Source organism: Gopherus flavomarginatus, chromosome 1 (genome assembly GCF_025201925.1).
Source record: "Gopherus flavomarginatus isolate rGopFla2 chromosome 1, rGopFla2.mat.asm, whole genome shotgun sequence".
Taxonomy (NCBI): domain Eukaryota; kingdom Metazoa; phylum Chordata; order Testudines; family Testudinidae; genus Gopherus; species Gopherus flavomarginatus.
The window spans coordinates 309,104,804-309,123,617 of NC_066617.1; the positions used below are offsets into that span (position 1 = coordinate 309,104,804).

The 18,814-nt window shown below is 42.0% G+C and overlaps 1 protein-coding gene across 2 annotated transcripts in view; it reads left to right on the plus strand.

Annotated features, from left to right (window-relative positions):
- Positions 1-18,814, plus strand: part of DGKH (diacylglycerol kinase eta) — a 275,087-nt gene that overhangs the window by 208,531 nt on the left and 47,742 nt on the right. For both annotated transcript variants that reach the window (XM_050947072.1, XM_050947081.1), the window contains 2 exons: positions 1,725-2,001; positions 3,878-4,006. In XM_050947072.1, the coding sequence (XP_050803029.1) occupies positions 1,725-2,001; positions 3,878-4,006 (406 nt within the window). The remainder of the gene's footprint in view (positions 1-1,724; positions 2,002-3,877; positions 4,007-18,814) is intronic.

The window sequence follows — 18,814 nt, forward strand, 5'->3', positions numbered from 1 at the left end:
CCAAATATAACAATCAGTTAGACCTTGAGCATGTGGGCAAGACCCACCAGCCAGACACCTGGGAAAGAATTATCTGTGCTAACTCAGGGCTGGTCTACACTAGGGGGGAAATCAATCTAAGATACGCAACTTCAGCTACGTGAATAGCATAGCTGAAGTTGAAGTATCTTAGATCAAGTTACCTACCGTCCTCATGGCGCGGGATCGACGTCCGCGGCTCCCCCTGTCGACTCCGCTACCGCCGTTCACACTGGTGGAGTTCCAAAGTCGACAGGAGCTCATTCGGGGATCAATATATCGCGTCTAGATGAGATGCGATATATCGATCCCCGAGAAATCAATTGCTACCCGCCAATATGGCGGGTAGTGAAGACGTAGCCTCAGAGACCTACTCATCTAGTGTCCCATCACCACCACTAGAGATATTCGCTGCTACCTGTCGCAGATCAGCTACATGCTGTTGTAGGCAGTCCCAACATACCATCCCCTCCATAAACTTACCAAGCTCAGTCTTGAAGCCAGTTAGGTTTCTTGCCCCCACTGCAGCCCTTGAAATGCTCTTCCAGAACTTCACTCCTCCGATGTTTAGAAACTTTTGTCTAATTTCACATCTAAACTTGTTGATGGCCAATTTACGTCCATTTGTTCTTGTGGCCACATTGGTGCTTAACGTAAATAATTCTTCTCCCTTCCTGGTATTTATCCTTCTGATGTATTTATAGACAGCAATCATATCTCTCCTCAGCCTTCTTTTGGTGAGGCTAAATAATGGACACTTGATGTGGTTGAAAAGCTTATCAATTGAAAATTACTTTTCAGTTAATAGAGAGTATATATCCTAACCGAGGGGTTCTCAAACTTAATTGCACCATGACCCCTTCTGACAACAAACATTACTACAAGACCTCAGGATGGGTAACTGAAGCCTGAGCCTACCAGAGCCCCGCTGCCCTGGGGGGTGGGGAGCGGGGGCAAAGCCCAAACCCAAGCTCCACTGTCCTGGGCAGGGAGGCCAAAGCCCAAGGGCTTCAGCTCCAGACAAGGGGGCTGTAACATGAGCCTTGGGCTTCAGCTTTAGCCCTGGGCGGTGGGGCTCGGGCTTCGGCCCCGGCCCCCAGCAAGTCTAAGACAGCTTTGGTGACCCCATTAAAACGGGGTTGTGACCCACTGTGGGGTCCTGACCCACCATTTGAGAACTGCTGTCCTAGGCATATATTAGGAAAGTGAGTAAAATGCATAGCTACAACCACAGACATTGACAGAAATATACTGCTGTAGGAATTGACTTCTCTCTGAAAGGGATACAGTTAATTGCAATAAAACAATGGGATTGTGAAGAAAAAGTAACCAGCTGGAGGAGGGGGACAATAGTACATATAATGGGCCAGGCTGAAATCACAGACCTGTGATCTAGAGTGGGTAAGGAAATTAAGAGTCTGGTTTGAGAGAAAATAATTACATTGCAGAAAAAAGAATATTTGTTCTGTTGACTATGTTATTGTACAATGATGCCTTTGTATTTCAGTCTCTGATATTTTTTCTTCCTTGTATGCTTAAACAAAATATAAAACTATTCAAGTAGTGTTTAATGAAGAATACAAAAAATATCCTGCACCAGACAAATTATTACCCCAGCTTAGACTTTAGACAATCTAGTAGTTAACTTTTGAATTGACACTCAAGTGATTTTTTTTTCTTTTTGTTTGTATTTATAACTTTGTTAGTGTTCAGAATTAAATGAGAAGCTAGACCTATTGCTTCAGGCTCTTCACACCGAAGCTCAGGCTACTCCCATCCTACCACGGCTCACTCCCCCCATTGTAGAGGAAGAAGTTGAGGAGTTTTCAAGTGAAGAATCCTTGTCTGAAAGCAAGGAACAGTTAACAGAGAACATTGCAAAGTCTTCTACTCAGAAAATCTTCAAACCAAGAGAACAGTTAATGCTGCGGGCAAACAGTTTAAAGAAGGCAGTGAGGCAAATCATTGAACAAGCAGAAAAAGGTGCACATCAACAAGGGTTTGCTTGTTAACCATAGAGTGTCACTGTTTCTGCTAGCATAAAGTTCCATTGTTAATACTTGATTCCCATATTCTTACATAAATTCAGTAGATGGTTGTTATAAGCTATCTGGCAAGACATGCCATGTGTTAGAATACTGCCTATCCTATATATATCTGTCTGTCTGTATCTTTATACCATATTAATTCCTGGGCTATTTGATGGACAAGATGGAGTCCTTAACATGACATTTGTTTGCTGCCAAAGGGAGTAGCTAGTGGAGATGTACTCAACAATGTATGAAATCCCTACCACGGGTCGGCAACCTCTGGCATGCAGCTCGCCAGGGTCAGCACCGTGGCGGGCTGGGCCAGTTTGTTTACCTGCCGTGTCAGCAGGTTCAGCCAATCGTGGCTCCCACTGGCTGTGGTTCGCCATCCCAGACCAATGGGGGTGGCGGGAAGCCGCAGCCATCACATCCCTCGCCCACGCCACTTCCCGTAGCCCCCATTGGCCTGGGACGGCAAACCGCGGCCAGTGGGAACCGCGATCGGCCAAACCTGCCGGCACGGCAGGTAAACAAACTGGCCCAGCCTGACAGGGTGCTTACCTTGGCGAGCTCCATGCCAGAGGTTGCCGACCCCTGCCCTACCAAGTACCACTTTCTTTGCTCCTTTTGTCATGTTGGTCTGAATTTCTGAGACAATTACAAGCACATATGCTTTGGGTTTTGTTTTTTAAATTTACAGAAATAGGCATTCCTATTTTTTTTTCTTAATCTTGCACTAAAACGACTTTTTACATTTCCAGTTACTGGATTTATTTTCTTATAGAAAAGTCTTAGGTTGTAATTTAGCTTAAAGGAATATTTTTCTTTAAGAATATAGAAATTCAATGCCAAAATTGGGTGAAAGGAGCAATAAGATTGCAGGAGTCAGGGACCTACTTTTCCAGGTGCTACATGTGTGCAGCTTCCATAGGTATCAGAGGGAGTAGCTTGCATGCAGCGGCTGGGAAATCAGGCTCCATAGTGCTTTCAACAGTAGTGTTAATTTACCTGTGTTGCACATATATTTTCTGTTCCTGTTTTTCTGATAAAATGTGTAGCTTCATATGTTGTATATCAGAAAATGTTTACTACAAAATGGACAGGATGTGACAATGTCCGAGTGTTCTCTTCAGGTTCCTCATAGCATAGGTAGGCTACATTTTAGAAATATAATTCAGAGTTTCATTTATTCAAAAGTAAAAGAGAAAACTTTTGTTTTCAAAATTAGTCAGTTTTAGAAAAATGTTTTTGTAGCTGTGCACTTGCTTTGCACTGAGTCTCACAATTACTGTGGTATTTGTGAAGGCATGTGGCACATAACTAGCCTTAAGCGTGCTCAGACACTATATCTGATTGCATGCACAAATTAAGCATACAGTTATGTGATTGTAATTTTGAAAATTAGACCCAAAATATATTCTCGGAAAATACAGTGATTTTAGAAAATTTGACCCAACTATATAGCATTTAACTGGGCTAGATGGGATTTCTGATGTAATATGTTTTGTTTACTTTTGTAACTCTTCTCCTTCAGAAAGAAAAGTACTGAAAATTGTTAGCAGGAAGCTTTGCCAAACCGTCACAGAGCTCCATTTTTAAAGTATTGTTATCGATATGATGGTGAATCACCTCTCAGTTTAATTATTCCATTATCACTGACAGAGGATTGCTAAACTGCTCTTGAACTGATTAGGCAAAACAGTCCTTTTCTTAATATCTGTATGTCCTAAATTAGTGCTACAGTAGTAGGATGTTAATTTTCTACAGAAGCTTTACATATGCGTATTTTCTCGGAAGAAATTTTAACTATTTTTCCTCCTGCTGTGCAGTTGTGGATGAACAGAATGCTCATACTGAAGCACAAGTGAACCAATCCCCCATAGAATATAGTAAGGAATTGGATGAATCTAAAGAAGAAGAAAAAGAGGAAGATACAAAGGAATACGAATCTCAGACAAGTAAGTAAATACAGAGTAAAATTCTTTAAAACTCTATCGAGTATTACTTTTATTATGAAGCCGAAGTAGTGGCTTCAGAGTTAAACTGGTTAGACAGTTTCCATTATTAGCCTGATTCTGATGCACATATACACCCTCCACTTTTGGAGGGAAAAAAGACTTCTTTGTGAGTAAACTGTCCTATATATCTCTTGATGGGAGCTATTTTGAACTTCATCTGCTACCATAGTGACTCTTGAAACAGGTGTGAGGCCTGAAAGTGGGGCTCAGTGCTGTAAGCTTTGATTGTTGTTGTTGCAAAGTTTATAACTTCTTTGAGGCATCATATTGTTGCAGGCACAGAGGGTGCCCAAGGCAGGCAACAGTGGTTCGTTTCCCAGAGTGCGTAGCGCCAATGAACACACACACCAGGGTGGAGAAGCAAGCAAAGTTTATTTGAGACCTCAAAGCAGTGCAAGGAGATGAACGCCTCAAATCATGCACACCTACACAAGCGGCTTTTCCCTTTTTTATAAGTTTTTTTTCTCTTTCTTCTTTCTTCCCCCCCCCCCACCGCCTCCTCCTCCTTCCTCCCCCTGTAGCAGTTACGTAAGCACAGGTGCATTAAGTAATCTTGGCCGTGGCAGCTCATTAGTAAGTTTTCCTTCTGCAAGTTATCTTGTCCTTCTGCTAAAGGTGCACAGGCCTTATCACTACTGCTTTAGACCGGTTTTAGCTGTGCTGCAACTGATAACTTACTGTTACACATTTAATTTCACAGCTGCTAGCTTTCTAGATCAAGTAGAGTTCAACATGGAGGAGCTTTGGTTCACTGAGGCCTAGATTTATGCCTAGTGACACCAACAACTCCCTCCTTTGAGAATACTCAACAAACTTTTGGCTGAGTTTTCTCATACTTTGAGGACAAAAAGCGATTAAGCTCTAGGGAGCTGGGGTCATTAATGAGGGAGTATAGGAGGATTTCCTGGGGAACGGGAGGTACAAATTCTATGTAGGAGTGCTTTACAGCAAGCAAACAAAAGGAGAGTAACGATACACAACACCATACCAGTGAGCAGGAGGCGAACAATGCCTCCTCCTAGTCCCCCGAGGTTGGGTAACCAGTCCCAGAGGGAATCAGAAATAGTGGGTTCCCCTTTTTAGGCCTTCCACTGTTCAAAAGCCTGTTTGGCTGACAGGATGTTCTTGTTAATATCCTGTGCGTTTTCTGGGACATAAGTACAGCATTCATCCCCTATAAGGGTGCACACCCCGCCCTGGGAAGCCACACTTCCACCCAGGAAGTGTCCACATATGTCTCCATGATCACGGATCAGATGGTATTTCTAATGCGTCTGTAAGGGCAGTGGGCCAAGTCTGGTACTCAAGATAACTCCGAATGGCCATCAGCTGGTCATTGAGGAAACCCCGAATTCCTAAACATACTAGATCCCACTGCAATGCCCTCCCAGCCTCAGTGATATTCAATACCATCTTTCCTTGGTGTAGTACTATAATACACCTGATATTTAACTATTCTCAGATACTTTCAAGAGGCATTGACATTAATAGCATAGGAGCGGGGGTTACATTATTAGTCACTCTCCAGGACACAGGGCGCAGCCTGTAGAATAAACCCCAAGCTCCAATCAATACCACATTTCCAAGCACGGGTCCCACAAATGTCCTCCCGCCAGTATATAATTCTTTGTTTCTTCACCAGGGTCACTTCTTAATGTCCTTTCTAGTCAGGAATTCCTGGACTTTGGCAATTTCTGAGTGTTCCTTATTCTTTCCCGAAACAGTTCAGCATCCTACAGGGGAGAGGTTACCAGCACATCACACTGTAATGGTTTTGATTCTCCTAGAAAAATTCAAAGGCACAGTAGATCTGTCAGTGGACAAGGGAGAGTTTACTAGCACTTCACCTTGTACTTTTTCCCTACTGTCCAGAAGGCACAGTGGAGCTAGAAGGAGAAATAGGCTAATCATCAGTAGGAGAATTCTCCCAATGTGGAGGGGTCTTTTTGCAGTGAGAATCATGGGTACAGGCAGTCAGTCTTTGGCACTTCACAGTGGTGTTGGTAGTCAGCAGGACTTAATAAGGGCCTTTCCAGCTTGGAGCCAGAGCAGTCTTTCGTTGGTGGACCTTTTTCATCAATCCAGTTTCCTGGTTCCAAGGAGTGTCAGGGCTGCTAGGGTCTTCGGGTAGCGCTTCTTTACCTGTGAGAAAAGAAACCTAACACATTTCATTAGTGCCTAGCAGTGTTTTGCAAACGTTATAGCTGTGTGGGCAAATTCAAGACCTCCTTTTCCTAGTTGTTAGCCAAGTCTTAACTGTGAGCAGTGTCCTTGAATGGAGTTAGTGTCTTATCTATAGCCTGAGCTTGCTAGCTAATTATTTTTTTTCCGTTAACTCATTCTGTTCTTTGTCCTTTTTCCCTTCTTGGCTTCTTTTAACCTGCAAAGCAAACTTCCACTCTTCACTCATACACTTTTTCCCCAACAATAAACACATAAGCATTGTCATTATACAGTACATTAGTCTTATTATTCAATATATGCCACACATATCCTTTTACTAACATAACCTTATTACAGAACTTTGGAGCAACAAGCTAGAACAAGCACACCCACTTTGAAGATTTCATTCAATTCAACCACTAGTCCAATAGCTTTCCACCATCCCCAGCCCCCTGGCTAGAAATCTGAGGTAGCCAGAAAGATCCCATGTACAATATGGGGAGTGGGTTAACTTTTCATGTCTTTGCTTCCAAAGACTGTTGGTATGCAAATTTTAACAACAATTTTTGCAATTAACAATTTGGCCAATGAAGTTTCTTTTTCTTACTTAAGGAAATGCATTAGACTTTAGTATATCACATTCTCCTGATTTATCCAAACACTTCGTATTCCAAGCTGAACAAGACAAGTATCTGCATTTTAATTTAACCTTTTTGTTTGATTTTAAACTATACTATTTTATAAAAATATTAAACACAACAATTCTGGCCACACGACAAACATCACAAGACAGAACATAGAACACAAAGCATAATTCCTATTGTGCCAGTAAATGCACGGTACGTTGAATGCTGTTCAGCTGGCATCAGTTTTCTCTGATTATCTGAAAGACAAAAAAAACCCAAAGGTCTACCCCTTCTGGACAGACAATCATCACTTACAATATACAAACACCCTTGTTGACTTCAGGCAAAACAGAGGAATTACCCCATATTTTCTTGTATTTGTTTCATAGGCAGCCCAGGTTTTCCATTACATAACACTGTATACATTCTTCAGCTAATTTAACTAAATTGTTCATAGCCAAACCAAATGATTGCAATTCAATAATTTCTTTGCCTGAATTTATTTACAAACATTTCGCAGACACCAAGAACTTTCTTCTTTAGCATTTTTACAAAGTTTAACTCTGTAGTTGCTGAAGGGAACAGCAGTTAACTTCTCACTATCCCTTAAATCACTTGCTTGTCTCCCAACAGCCACTTTTATCAACTTAACTCACCATTCCAAGTAAGTCCTGGGTATTTGAAATCCCCATGCTTACACTTACTGACTCCTTCCTTCCACTACACCCTTAAAGTTTTCCCATCTGTTTTCCAATCTCTCTGTTGCCTGCTCGCCTGGGCCCGATCCTGCTTTTCTTGCTAAACCGTCCCTTCCATGGGCACCAACTTGTTCCACTACCAGTTTAGCTTGGAGGGTGGGCTTCTTAACTAGCCCTCACCCCTCCTGGTCTCTTCCCTTAAACATTCTTACTCACAAGATTACCTGAGTCCTTCCTCTTGAGGCTTGCCACCTGGATAAAAACACATGGCCCATTGGGCAAAGGCCATTTACTTAACATAAAATCCAACCCCCTTTAGAGGGTTTACCCAGAGACCCACCCATCTGTCTACTGACACTTAAACAAAAAAGAGAATTACACAGAGAGCAGAGGAAATTACAGTCTAAGCCAGGTTTTCCAACTTCTATACACTGACCGCTACAGGGGACGGGACAGAAGGATCTCAGTTCGACCTCAGAGCTTCCTCGCATGCATGGCTTCCACTCCGAGGAATTATGAACGAGAGGTTCAGTTCCGCCCACACTCCTAACGCCCAAATGAACAGAGCAGAAAAACAACAGTAACCGGGTAAACAGAACAGAACCAGAACCAGATAACGTTTCCTTATCCTATTAGGGCTCACTTTTACTCATGCAGTTCTCAACATATAACACCAACAGTACCAAGCAAAGCAAACATAAAATAACAAAGGTAAAACAAATAGATGGTGTAAATTCTGCAGGGCTCTTCCCCTTCTTAATTGCTCACCAAACTGTGGCAAATTTTTGTTACCAATCTATCCCTCGTGTCAGGTGATCAGGCTGACACTACAGGATCATTGGGGGAAGATAAAGAAAACACACTATATAACTGAATTTTAAAGCTTCATTAATAAAATAATAAAACAACAACGGAGAGTGTTGGGAATGCTCCCACATCACTCAGGAAAACATTAATGCCCAAAGCCCCTTTCATACTCACACACGTACGTCCAGACTGGCCACTTCTGTGTATAATGTTCAGAGAAGGGGGAGAGGTGGACAGGAGATTATCCTGTATACAGCTTGTCCAGAATTTCCAACATGCTTCCACTCTTGGGAGGGCTGTTCTTTTACACCCTGGAATCTCCTGCAGCGTCTCTTTCAGAGATTCCAGTCCAGGTCGGCTGCCTGTGGCTTCTTTGGTGTCACCAAGCCACACCGGCTCTGGGGTCACAAAGGCACACTGTTGGATCTTACTGGACAGTTAAGCTTTGCAAATGTAATCTCAGTTCTGTAACTTATATTGCCTTTGGTTCGCCTCTGTCAATTTTCCTTTTTCCACAGCCAGCTGGGGCCGAAAGCAGTTTTTCCTTGTACTTAGCATAGTCTGCATTGATTCTTGACCTTGAACGCAGAGCAACTTTCTTTTTATCCCTGGGCCAAGCTGAATTTCAAATTAACCCATTCCTTTCCTCAATAGACAAATTTGCTCATGCTGTGTCAGGGCTTTTTGGTGATTAAACGCGCTCTTAGATGTATGATCTTATCTAGATTGAAGTACCTTCTAGTGGGCATTGTTTAGATGGATTTTCACGCATGTAAATATTCCAATTCTCTAAATAGCTGCAGGTTGATGAACCATAATGTAAGTACATGTAATATGCGGGGGTACCCTTAGGGGGTGAGGTGGAATGTTTAGATTGTCCCCCCACCCATTTTCCACTTACACACACAGGGAGGGTGCCCTGTCCGCGCTAGCGGCTCATAAACTAAGGATTTTTCCCTACAGGGTACTCACACAGGAGAGGCTAACGAGGATGGCCACGACCCTCCTACATCTACCTTCAGCAAAGAGCGTTGGCTAGTGTCTGGGAGATGGCGCCGCTTACTCTGATTGCATCCAGTGAGATGATCAGACTGTCAGTAGCCCACACGGAAAGGAAAGGGGGAGGGAAGATGGGTTCCCCCCCTTCCAGGCCAAGGTAGCTTCCTCACCGGATGATGCCAGGCCGAGTCAGCCCACCATGGGTTGGACCTCCTAAAGATTCACTAGTTACCGGGCTTGCGTTAGAGTAGTCCTGGTCACGAGCTTTTGCTTCACAGGGTACTCTGGACGTCTTCCGGTAACAGTCACTCACACTGGCCCCCAGTACCATTCTGCATCTGATCTTGCTTTTTAGCTACAACAGGGAGAGAGTGCACTAGGACATAGGGTCTCCCCTTTCTAGACAGGTCCCTCCTTTGTCCCTGCACTATCCCTAACCTGCTTTTGAATCTTTGCACTCCGCCAGACGGGGAAGAACAGGAGCTACAGTGGGGGATTTTTTTACAAGAGCTCTCCATACAAACAGCCTCAGAAGCTACCCGTTAGCTGACAAAACAGGAGTAATTGGAGGATCGTGTTATAATTAAGTGATCCTTCCGGTGGCCACCTTTTCTGGTCCTCTAGTTGATATTGAGGCCAGTCTACTGTACAGAACTTTTTCAGTTTATTCATAGTCATCGGATCCTAGCCAAACACCTTGCAATTCACTAGAATGCATTCTAGAGGTGTGCACCATGCCCTCCCCACTTTACTCTGTCTCTGCCCCATGCCGCAGGAAGACACTGGGCGTCCCCAGGTCCTAACAGGCAAAAATCCAGACCACTGGACTGTTCCTACCTTATCCAAGGGACTGGTTCTGCACCGTCGCCCGCAGCTGCTTCTCCACTGTCCGAGCGTGTTGTACCGTTGTGCCCTCCGGGGTTGGTTGAATTGCGTCTCCGCCGAGGCCCCCAGTGAAGTCACCGGTGTGCACTGGGCGTCGGTCATCGCCGCGATCTGTTGACCTCCAGGAGGGATCCGGGCAAGGCTAATTTTAGCCTCGAGCCCACCCAGGGACGCCAAAACTGTTGCAGGCACAGAGGGTGCCCGAGGCAAGCAACAGTGGTTCGTTGCCCAGAGTGCGTAGTGCCAATGAACACACAGCAGGGTGGAGAAGCAAGCAAAGTTTATTTGAGGTCTCAAAGCGGTGCAAGGAGACTAACGCCTCAAATCATGCACACCTACACAAGCAGCTTTTCCCTTTTTATAAGTTTTTTTCTTTCTTCTTTCTTCCTCCCTGCCACTTCCTTCTCCTTCCTCCCCCTGTAGCAATTACGTAAGCGCAGGTGCATTAAGTAATCTTGGCCGTGGCAGCTCGTTAGTAAGTTTTCCTTCTGCAAGTTATCTTGTCCTTCTGCTAAAGGTGCACAGGCCTTATCACTACTGCTTTAGACCGGTTTTAGCTGTGCTGCAACTGATAACTTACTGTTACACATTTAATTTCACAGCTGCTAGCTTTCTAGATCAAGTAGAGTTCAACATGGAGGAGCTTTGGTTCACTGAGGCCTAGATTTATGCCTAGTGACACCAACAATATGGTTCTGTTCTGTTGTTTTGATACCTTCCTGAGAAACAGCAGAGTGAAGTCTTCCTGGATCTGATATAGGTTGAAAAAATCAGGGCAGGTTTATATGTGACTGTCATAAACAGATAGCTAAGGGTTAATGTCTCTTTCACCTATAAAAGGGTTAACAAACAGTGACCTGAAATACCTGACCAGAGAACCAATCAGGAGACAAAATACTTTCAAAACTGGGCGGAGGGAAGTTTGAGTGTGAGTTCTTTGTTCTTTGTTCTTCTCTCGGAGGGTCTGAGAGAGACCAGACATTACTACAGGCTCTCTAAGTTTCTTTTCATAGAAGGTAAACACCAGGCGGTTTAGGCTTTTTAATTGTTTTACTCTATTTGCAATTGTGGATCTGGCTGGGTAACTTTTATATGTGTAGTTGCTGGGAATATTTTGATTTGTATTGGTACTGGTGGGAAAGTCTCTTTCTGGTGTCTGTAAGCTATAAGACCCTGTAATACTTACATCTTGAAGTTACAGAGATAATTTTTTACTTTTTCCTTTCTTTTATTAAAAGATTTCTTTTTAGAGAACCTGATTGATTTTTTTTTTTTAGTTTCCCTTGTTTTATTCCAGGGGATTGGGATAACTCACCAGGACGGGTGGGGGAGACGGGAGGGGGAGAGATAAAATCTCTCTCTGTTTTCCTTGAATCTGTTTGCCTCTCTGTGGAAGGGAAGGGGGATGCTTCTCTGTATGGTGATTTAAGAGGCTGGATCAGTATCTCTCAGGATAGCCCAGGGAGGGAAGTTCTGAGAGGGGGAAGGTGGGGGAATGGTTTCTTTCTCCTTATTTTAAGAACCCAAGGGATCTAGGTTCTTGGGGTCCCCAGGGAAGGTTGGGGAGGTCAGAGTGCCCCAAAACACTATATTTTTGGGTGGTGGCAGCCTATCAGATCTAAGCTGGTAATTAAGCTTAGGGAAATTCATGCTAGTATCTCATTTTCTGGACTCTAAGGTTCAGATTTGAGAAAGGTTGCTAGGACAGTGACAATTCAAGATAATCTGTTAGAATTTGTGTTCTCAACAGGACAGATTTTAGTTTCAGATGGAAACTGCTGATAGTTTTTAATTCATAGGTAGGAGGTGGGTGAGTTTAATATGATGCTGGAACCTTAATTGTTAATACCTTGAATTTCTGGCTTTTTTTTTTTTTGTGAACGATAGCGTTCTGTTAATGCTAGTTAATGGGTGCAACATTCACAACCCTAACTTAATTTTTTTCTACGTGGGTATATTTCCAAACCTTTGTTTCTCTATGTGGTATTTGGGCAGATGACATGCTAAGAATCCAGAATGTGCCCTTTTGACTCTGGGCCATATTCATCTACTTTGATATCCTTACTAGGACATCATAACTATATAACAGAAACCTGATTTTATGTGCTAGAGCTGTATTGTTTTTAATATATTTTAAAGAGGGAACCAAAACTTTCCTGAAATTGGCATTAACAGCAATAGGTGTACACTTACCAGAGAGGCTACGATTCTGAAGGATTGAATAGGTATGGAGGCTGAACTTGGTCTGTGTAGGTGGTTCCTTTTAAATCAGGGTTAGAGAGCAAAGAAGGGCTAATATGGGAAGCATCCGTTCCTGCTACCTGTGCTGAGCCTCTGAGTGGATTTCAGACTCTAAAGCTGGAAATTTTTATGACCATTACATTTAAAGTTTAATTATTATAAAGAATGAAACTTAGAATTTTATTTTATTTATATTGTTAATTAATTAATTGTTTGTGATTAGGAATTACTTTTAGAATGGGGTTGTACCATGTGCTGGAGCTCCCCATTGCCATACATGAACAGAAATGGGCTGAGTTTAATTATTTGGGGGTAGACAAGCCAAAGAGTCTGTTATGTTAGGAAAAAAGAACATGCTTTCATTTATTTTTCTAAGAAGTCTCTCATTCATATACAGAAACTTGTGCTGAATTTGTACTTCCACAAATTCTGCTCTTAAAATAATGGAGGGTTGCATATCAGAACCACAGTATTTAAAAATAAATATGTAGACCTTTATTTAAAACAGCATGTGCAAAGTTGAACCTCCTTGTTATTTCAGTTTCCATTGCAAAAAGAGAGAAATGAAGCTTAACCTAACTTTGTGGTAGTTTGCATTTGCTGATTTCATGGCCGATAAACATTTCTGTCAGATAGGAATAGCCAACAATATTAAACTTGTTTGTGCATCAAATAACCATTGCTTCCTAGAGTAATACTACTGTACTTATTAGGAAGTTATATCAGTATTCAGACATCTAATGTGTGAAGTGGAGTACATGTTAATATTGTCAATGGGAGATGGGTGTTTCAGGAGAAAGCATGAAACATTAATTCAATTACCTACAATGAAACATCAATTTTACTCACAAGGGCTGTGTTAGTTTTTATCAGAGCATGAACAGAAAAACTTTATTTTTATCGCAGCTTATCTCCATGAGTCTCATCTGTCAAATAAAGAGCAGCTGTTCTGCTGATTTTTCTTTTAATGCTACTGCCTTGCTCCTGAGTACTGAGAAAACGAGTTGTAAGAATAGCACTGTGAATTTTTGAGTAGCATTGTGTAGAGTGAAAGATAATTGTGTTTTGAGTATTATTTGTTAATCCTCTGAGATTCTCCCTCAGTTGCTTCATGAAAGTAGTATTTTCCTTGCATTAATTACCTTAGTCTAAATTGATAATAATTTTAATTAGATAAAATTCCATCTGTATTTTGGTTAGCTCCCTAACACTTCAGAATGGTATTTTGTCATACACATGAGAATCATGTTTTTATGTTGATATTATGTCCTTCAATATCATCTCCTTATAATTGCTTTAGTTAATTTGTGAATTCTTAGAATTTAAAGCAAGACGGGACAATTAGATGACCTAGTCTAATATACCAGAGGGGTAGCTGTGTTAGTCTGGATCTGTAAAAGCTGCAAAGAGTCCTGTGGCACCTTATAGACTAACAGACATTTTGGAGCATGAGCTTTCGTGGGTGAATACCCACTTCGTCAGATGCATCTGACAAAGTGGGTATTCACCCACGAAAGCTCATGCTCCAAAACGTCTGTTAGTCTATAAGGTGCCACAGGACTCTTTGCTGCTTAGTCTAATATACATTACATTACATTACTGTATATCACAGGCTGTAGATCCTCACCCAGTTACCCCTGTGTAGGGCCCAATGACTTGAATTTGACTCAACTATTTCTTCTGGAAATGTATTTCGGCTTAATTTTTGAGGATGTGGAGAACCATCACTTAATTGGTATTTTGTTCTAATGCTTAATCACCCCCCACTGTTAAAAATTTTGCTTTATTTCTAATCTGAATTTGTCTGGCTTTAATGTCCAGCAATTGGTTCTTGTTATGACTTGCTCTGCTAGATTTGATACCCTTTGCTTCCTCCATGTGAAGATACTTACACTCTTTAATAAAGTTACCACTCGATCTTTGTTTGATGAGCTAGATAGATTTGAGTTCTTTGCATCTCTCACAGTAAGGCATTTTCTCCAGCCCTCAAATAATTTTTGTGGCTCTTTTCTGCACTCTCTTCAGTTTGTCAACATAATAATTCACCCATATGAAATGCAGGACATTTTCACACTGTTCTGTTTGTAATGTGCAAGATTATATTGACTGTTGACTTTTTGTAGTATATTTTCTGTGAACTTTTTGAAACCATGATAGTGCAAATGGTGAGAGAAAATGTTCCAATCAGCTGAATTTCCGTGGGTTTTTTCTTTTTTATGTATGTGGAGGTCAGTATGGTTCAGGCCATCAGAAGGTGAAGTACACCTCTACGCTGATATAACACAGTCCTCGGGAGCCAAAAAATCTTACTGTGTTATAGGTGAAACTGTGTTATGTCAAACTTGCTTTGATCCGCCGGAGTGCACAGCTCTGCCCTCCCGGAGCACTGCTTTACCGCGTTGTATCCGAATTCATGTTATATCGGGTCACGTTATATCGAGGTAGAGGTGTAGTTTGGGCTCGTACAGTAAACTGCGGAAGAGATGACCAAGAGCTATCAAGAGTGTGATCATCTTCTGTCTATGCAGGCACACACAAGTGCTATGTCAATAGGTGTTACAAAATTGCTTTTACCAAGATCACTAGTGACCTATTCCTGGCCATGACTAAGTGCTTCTTTTCCATCCTTTCATCTTTGATCTATCCGCTGTCTTTAACACTGACAGTTTGATGGACTACTCAGCTCCTCTACATAGTGCGATGTCTTATTGACCAGTTCTCCTCCATTCTATTAGCAGTTCCTTCTGCTGATCACTTCCGTGAGTTTATGTGGTCTTTGTGAAGGGTCAGCTCTTGACTGGTTTCCTTTACCAAGCCTTTTGACAACAAGAGACAGGACCTCAAAAAGCTTTTTCTCCCGTTTTAGTTCAGTCTGGTTTTGGAAAAGGAAGGTCAGTACTTCTCTGATTTCCCAGAAACCCAATACCTGGAAGCTCTGTTGCTCCCATATCCTAGTTACTTGATGCCACTGTTGGCAATCACTGTCACTTATTAGCATAGGGATTTTCTACACAGGAAGTTGTATCAGTATACAGTAAGAATGAATTTAAACTGTTACAGTTATACTGGTATAGCTCTCCAAGAGGAAATGTTTATTCTATAAAAGTATGCCTTTTTTTTCTCATTTATCTTTGTTGTTTTAGAAGCAGTTTAAGCTAAAATGGGAAGAGCCACTCTTGTTTTGGAATAAAAGTGTCTTTATGGGGAGTTGCAGTGGTTTACTTGTGTCTGTACTATTATGCCAGTATAACTTCCTGTGCTGACAGGCCTTTAGAGAGAAGGATACTGACCATCCTCACTTATGCAGAGGTTTTCCCAGTCCTCGAGAAATGGAGTGAGATTCCATGCTGCACATCTAAGGAGCCTAGTGGGATGTGGGCGGCTAAGGTGGCTTTAAGCCATCTTTGTGCTTTTCCAAATCTTGGCTTCTTGGGGTCAGAGCAGCCACTGGGACAATTTAGAGAGCCCTGGGAGTTATTTCTAAACATGGGCTAGAACATCACCAGTATATTGATGATACACAGCTGAATATCATCTCTTGCCCATAGACCCACTAGATCAGTCTTGGCTTGACAAACTACTTGACAATAGTCAGTTCCACCTGGATGCACTGGAATTACAGTATTTTCTGTTCTCACCCTGGGAAGATTGAAGTCTTGCTGGGGTGGAGCGTCATCAGTATGTGAGACCATCCTTTCTCTAGTATTCCCACTTAGTGTAGTCTTGTTTGGGGGTTTTAAAACAGGTAGTCTTTTTTAATCATGCCCATAGAGATTGTATGTAGCAGAAAGCCAGGCAGGAGGGAATTGGGGAAGATTTCTAGCTGAAATTCTACAGTCATGTAATGAGTAGCTTTAGAAATACACCTCTACCTCGATATAAGGCTGTCCCCGGGGACCAAAAAATCTTACTGTGTTATAGGTGAAACTGCTTTATATTGAACTTGCTTTGATCCACCAGAGTGTGCAGCCCCGAGCACTGCTTTACCACGTTATATCCGAATTCATGTTATATTGGGTTGCGTTATATCAGGGTAGAGGTGTAATATTTGTGTTAACCAAAAAAGTTTCTTGTTTTGGGGAGGGGGGAAGTAACTCTTTCTGGATACTTCACTACTGCTACATGGCAGCTTTACTCTGAACAAACAATGTTTTGGGCATGGGTAAGAGACGTTTATTTACTTTCCCAGTTTCTTATTCTGCACCCCAATTTATCCCATTATAACATTACAACAGCAACATGTCCTGGTGGCTGTGGGGCTCCATTATTATAATTCCAGCCTGGTATGATTTCCAGCAGTGGGCTTTTGTCATGGCTTACTAGTACAGAATGCTGCAGCATGTTTCCTCAGTGATTTAAGAAGCCGTCATTGTAATACTCTCTCTCTGCGTTCTTTATTTATACACTGCCTGCCTGCAATGTTGTGGATGAATTTTAAACTGTCACTGTTAGAGCCTTTAATGTGCATTTTTACTCTGAAAAATGACTATCTAAAATGGCATGTCTTTACTTATCTTCATCCCTTCTCTCTGGTATGTTGAGTACATCAACTCACTTTAGTGACAATAATACGTTTTTACTGCTGTTGCTCCTGCAGACAAAACACAGCTGTGAGAGTCTGAGCTGGATTCTGTTTCCAGTTTGTGCATCATTAACAAAATTGTTTACTAAATTCCAACTACCTGGCTAATCAGTCAGACCTTCGTAATTCCATTGCCATTAGGAGGTTGCACAAGTGTTACTGAAAGTGTAGTCTGAAGACAGTGAGGTTACACTGGTGATGAGTTTAGCTTTCAGATCCCATGCTGACTTTGCAAAGCTAGTAATTAGAAAACACCTTCCCCCATCTCTTCTACTTGTAAGCTGATGATATTTGGCCTAGGTGTCAGGTAGAGACAATAAACATAGACCCCACCCCACCCCCCAAACCATTTTATTGAGTTGCTTATCAGAGCAGGACCATACTTTTGACACTGTAGGCCCAACTAAGTTTGATCTCTCCTTTGAGCCTGCACCTAGAGCTGATGGCACGATCATGTGTTAGGTTCCAGTTCAGGAAAACACTTCAATTTTTAAGCATGTGCTTCACTCCCATTTAAGTTAATGGACATAAACACATACTTACATATTTTTGCTTTAATTCTTTCCTGAATCAGGGCCTCATGTTGACAAGTAATCTGTCTTGAACTGTAGTGGGTTCTATGATGTTTTCTCTTTACATTTGCCACAGTTCCTCCACTCCCTTCCTTTAAACACCAAGTAAAGACTTGCTTTTATTCCCAAAGTTTTTTAAAAATGGTAAGTACTCTTACCCCTAATAATAGATTACTTGTTACCCCAACTAATAGAATGTTTTCCTTTCTCCTCCATTTTTCTTTAGTTTTATTAGAGCAGTTTTTATTAGATTTGTTTATAATTTATTATGAAATTATTATATGGCACTCCAAGAACTTTGGATGTGGATTAGTGGCCTTATACATAATTCCTATTACAGCAAATCTTTTAAACTTTTTTCCTTTTTTTGCTTCTTAATTCTGCAATTTTTTTTAATGGGACATCCTATTACATTTATCAGAAATGAAGTGCAGTATTTAAGGTAATATTAAATTAGTACGTGCCCTAATGAACTGAAGTGGACGTTGGGAACTCCAGAGTTCTTGTTCTATGTTTCTCTGAGGATTTTCATTTGGGCTAATCACTTGAACTTCCTGCATCTGAGTTTCTCCATGAGTAGAATAAATGAAGTAAATACATAAATGGGGATATTTCTGGGTACAGTCCCTGCTTAGGCTGTCCCTTTTGAGATCCTTTTCCAGTTCCCCGACTGTACCCTTTCAAGGTATGAATGTGCCTCCACTTCTCTTTGGGGTGGACACCCATGATCCAACCCCTCTGACTGGGTCTCTGGGATAATCTCCCCGCCCCAATTACCAGTTGGGATATCTAGCAGTTTCCATGGGCATGGCACCTATCAGAGCTTCCCTTCGGTAGCCTTTGGACAGTAATAATATGCAGTAACAGAGATGCAGTTTCTTTAAAACAAATTGTGATTTATTTTCCAAAGATGCACAGCACTCTAAGGCCATGTCTACATGTAAAATTTTGCAGCGCTGGTTGTTACAGCTGTATTAGTACAGCTGTATAGGGCCAGCGCTGCAGAGTGGCCACACTTACAGCAACCAGCGCTGCAAGTGGTGTTAGATGTGGCCACACTGCAGCGCTGTTGGGCGGCTTCAAGGGAGGTTCGGGGAACGCGAGAGCAAACCGCGGCGAAGCTGGTCTCCTTTCCCGGTTTGCTCTCGCGTTCCCCGAACCCCGAGCAAGCAGGT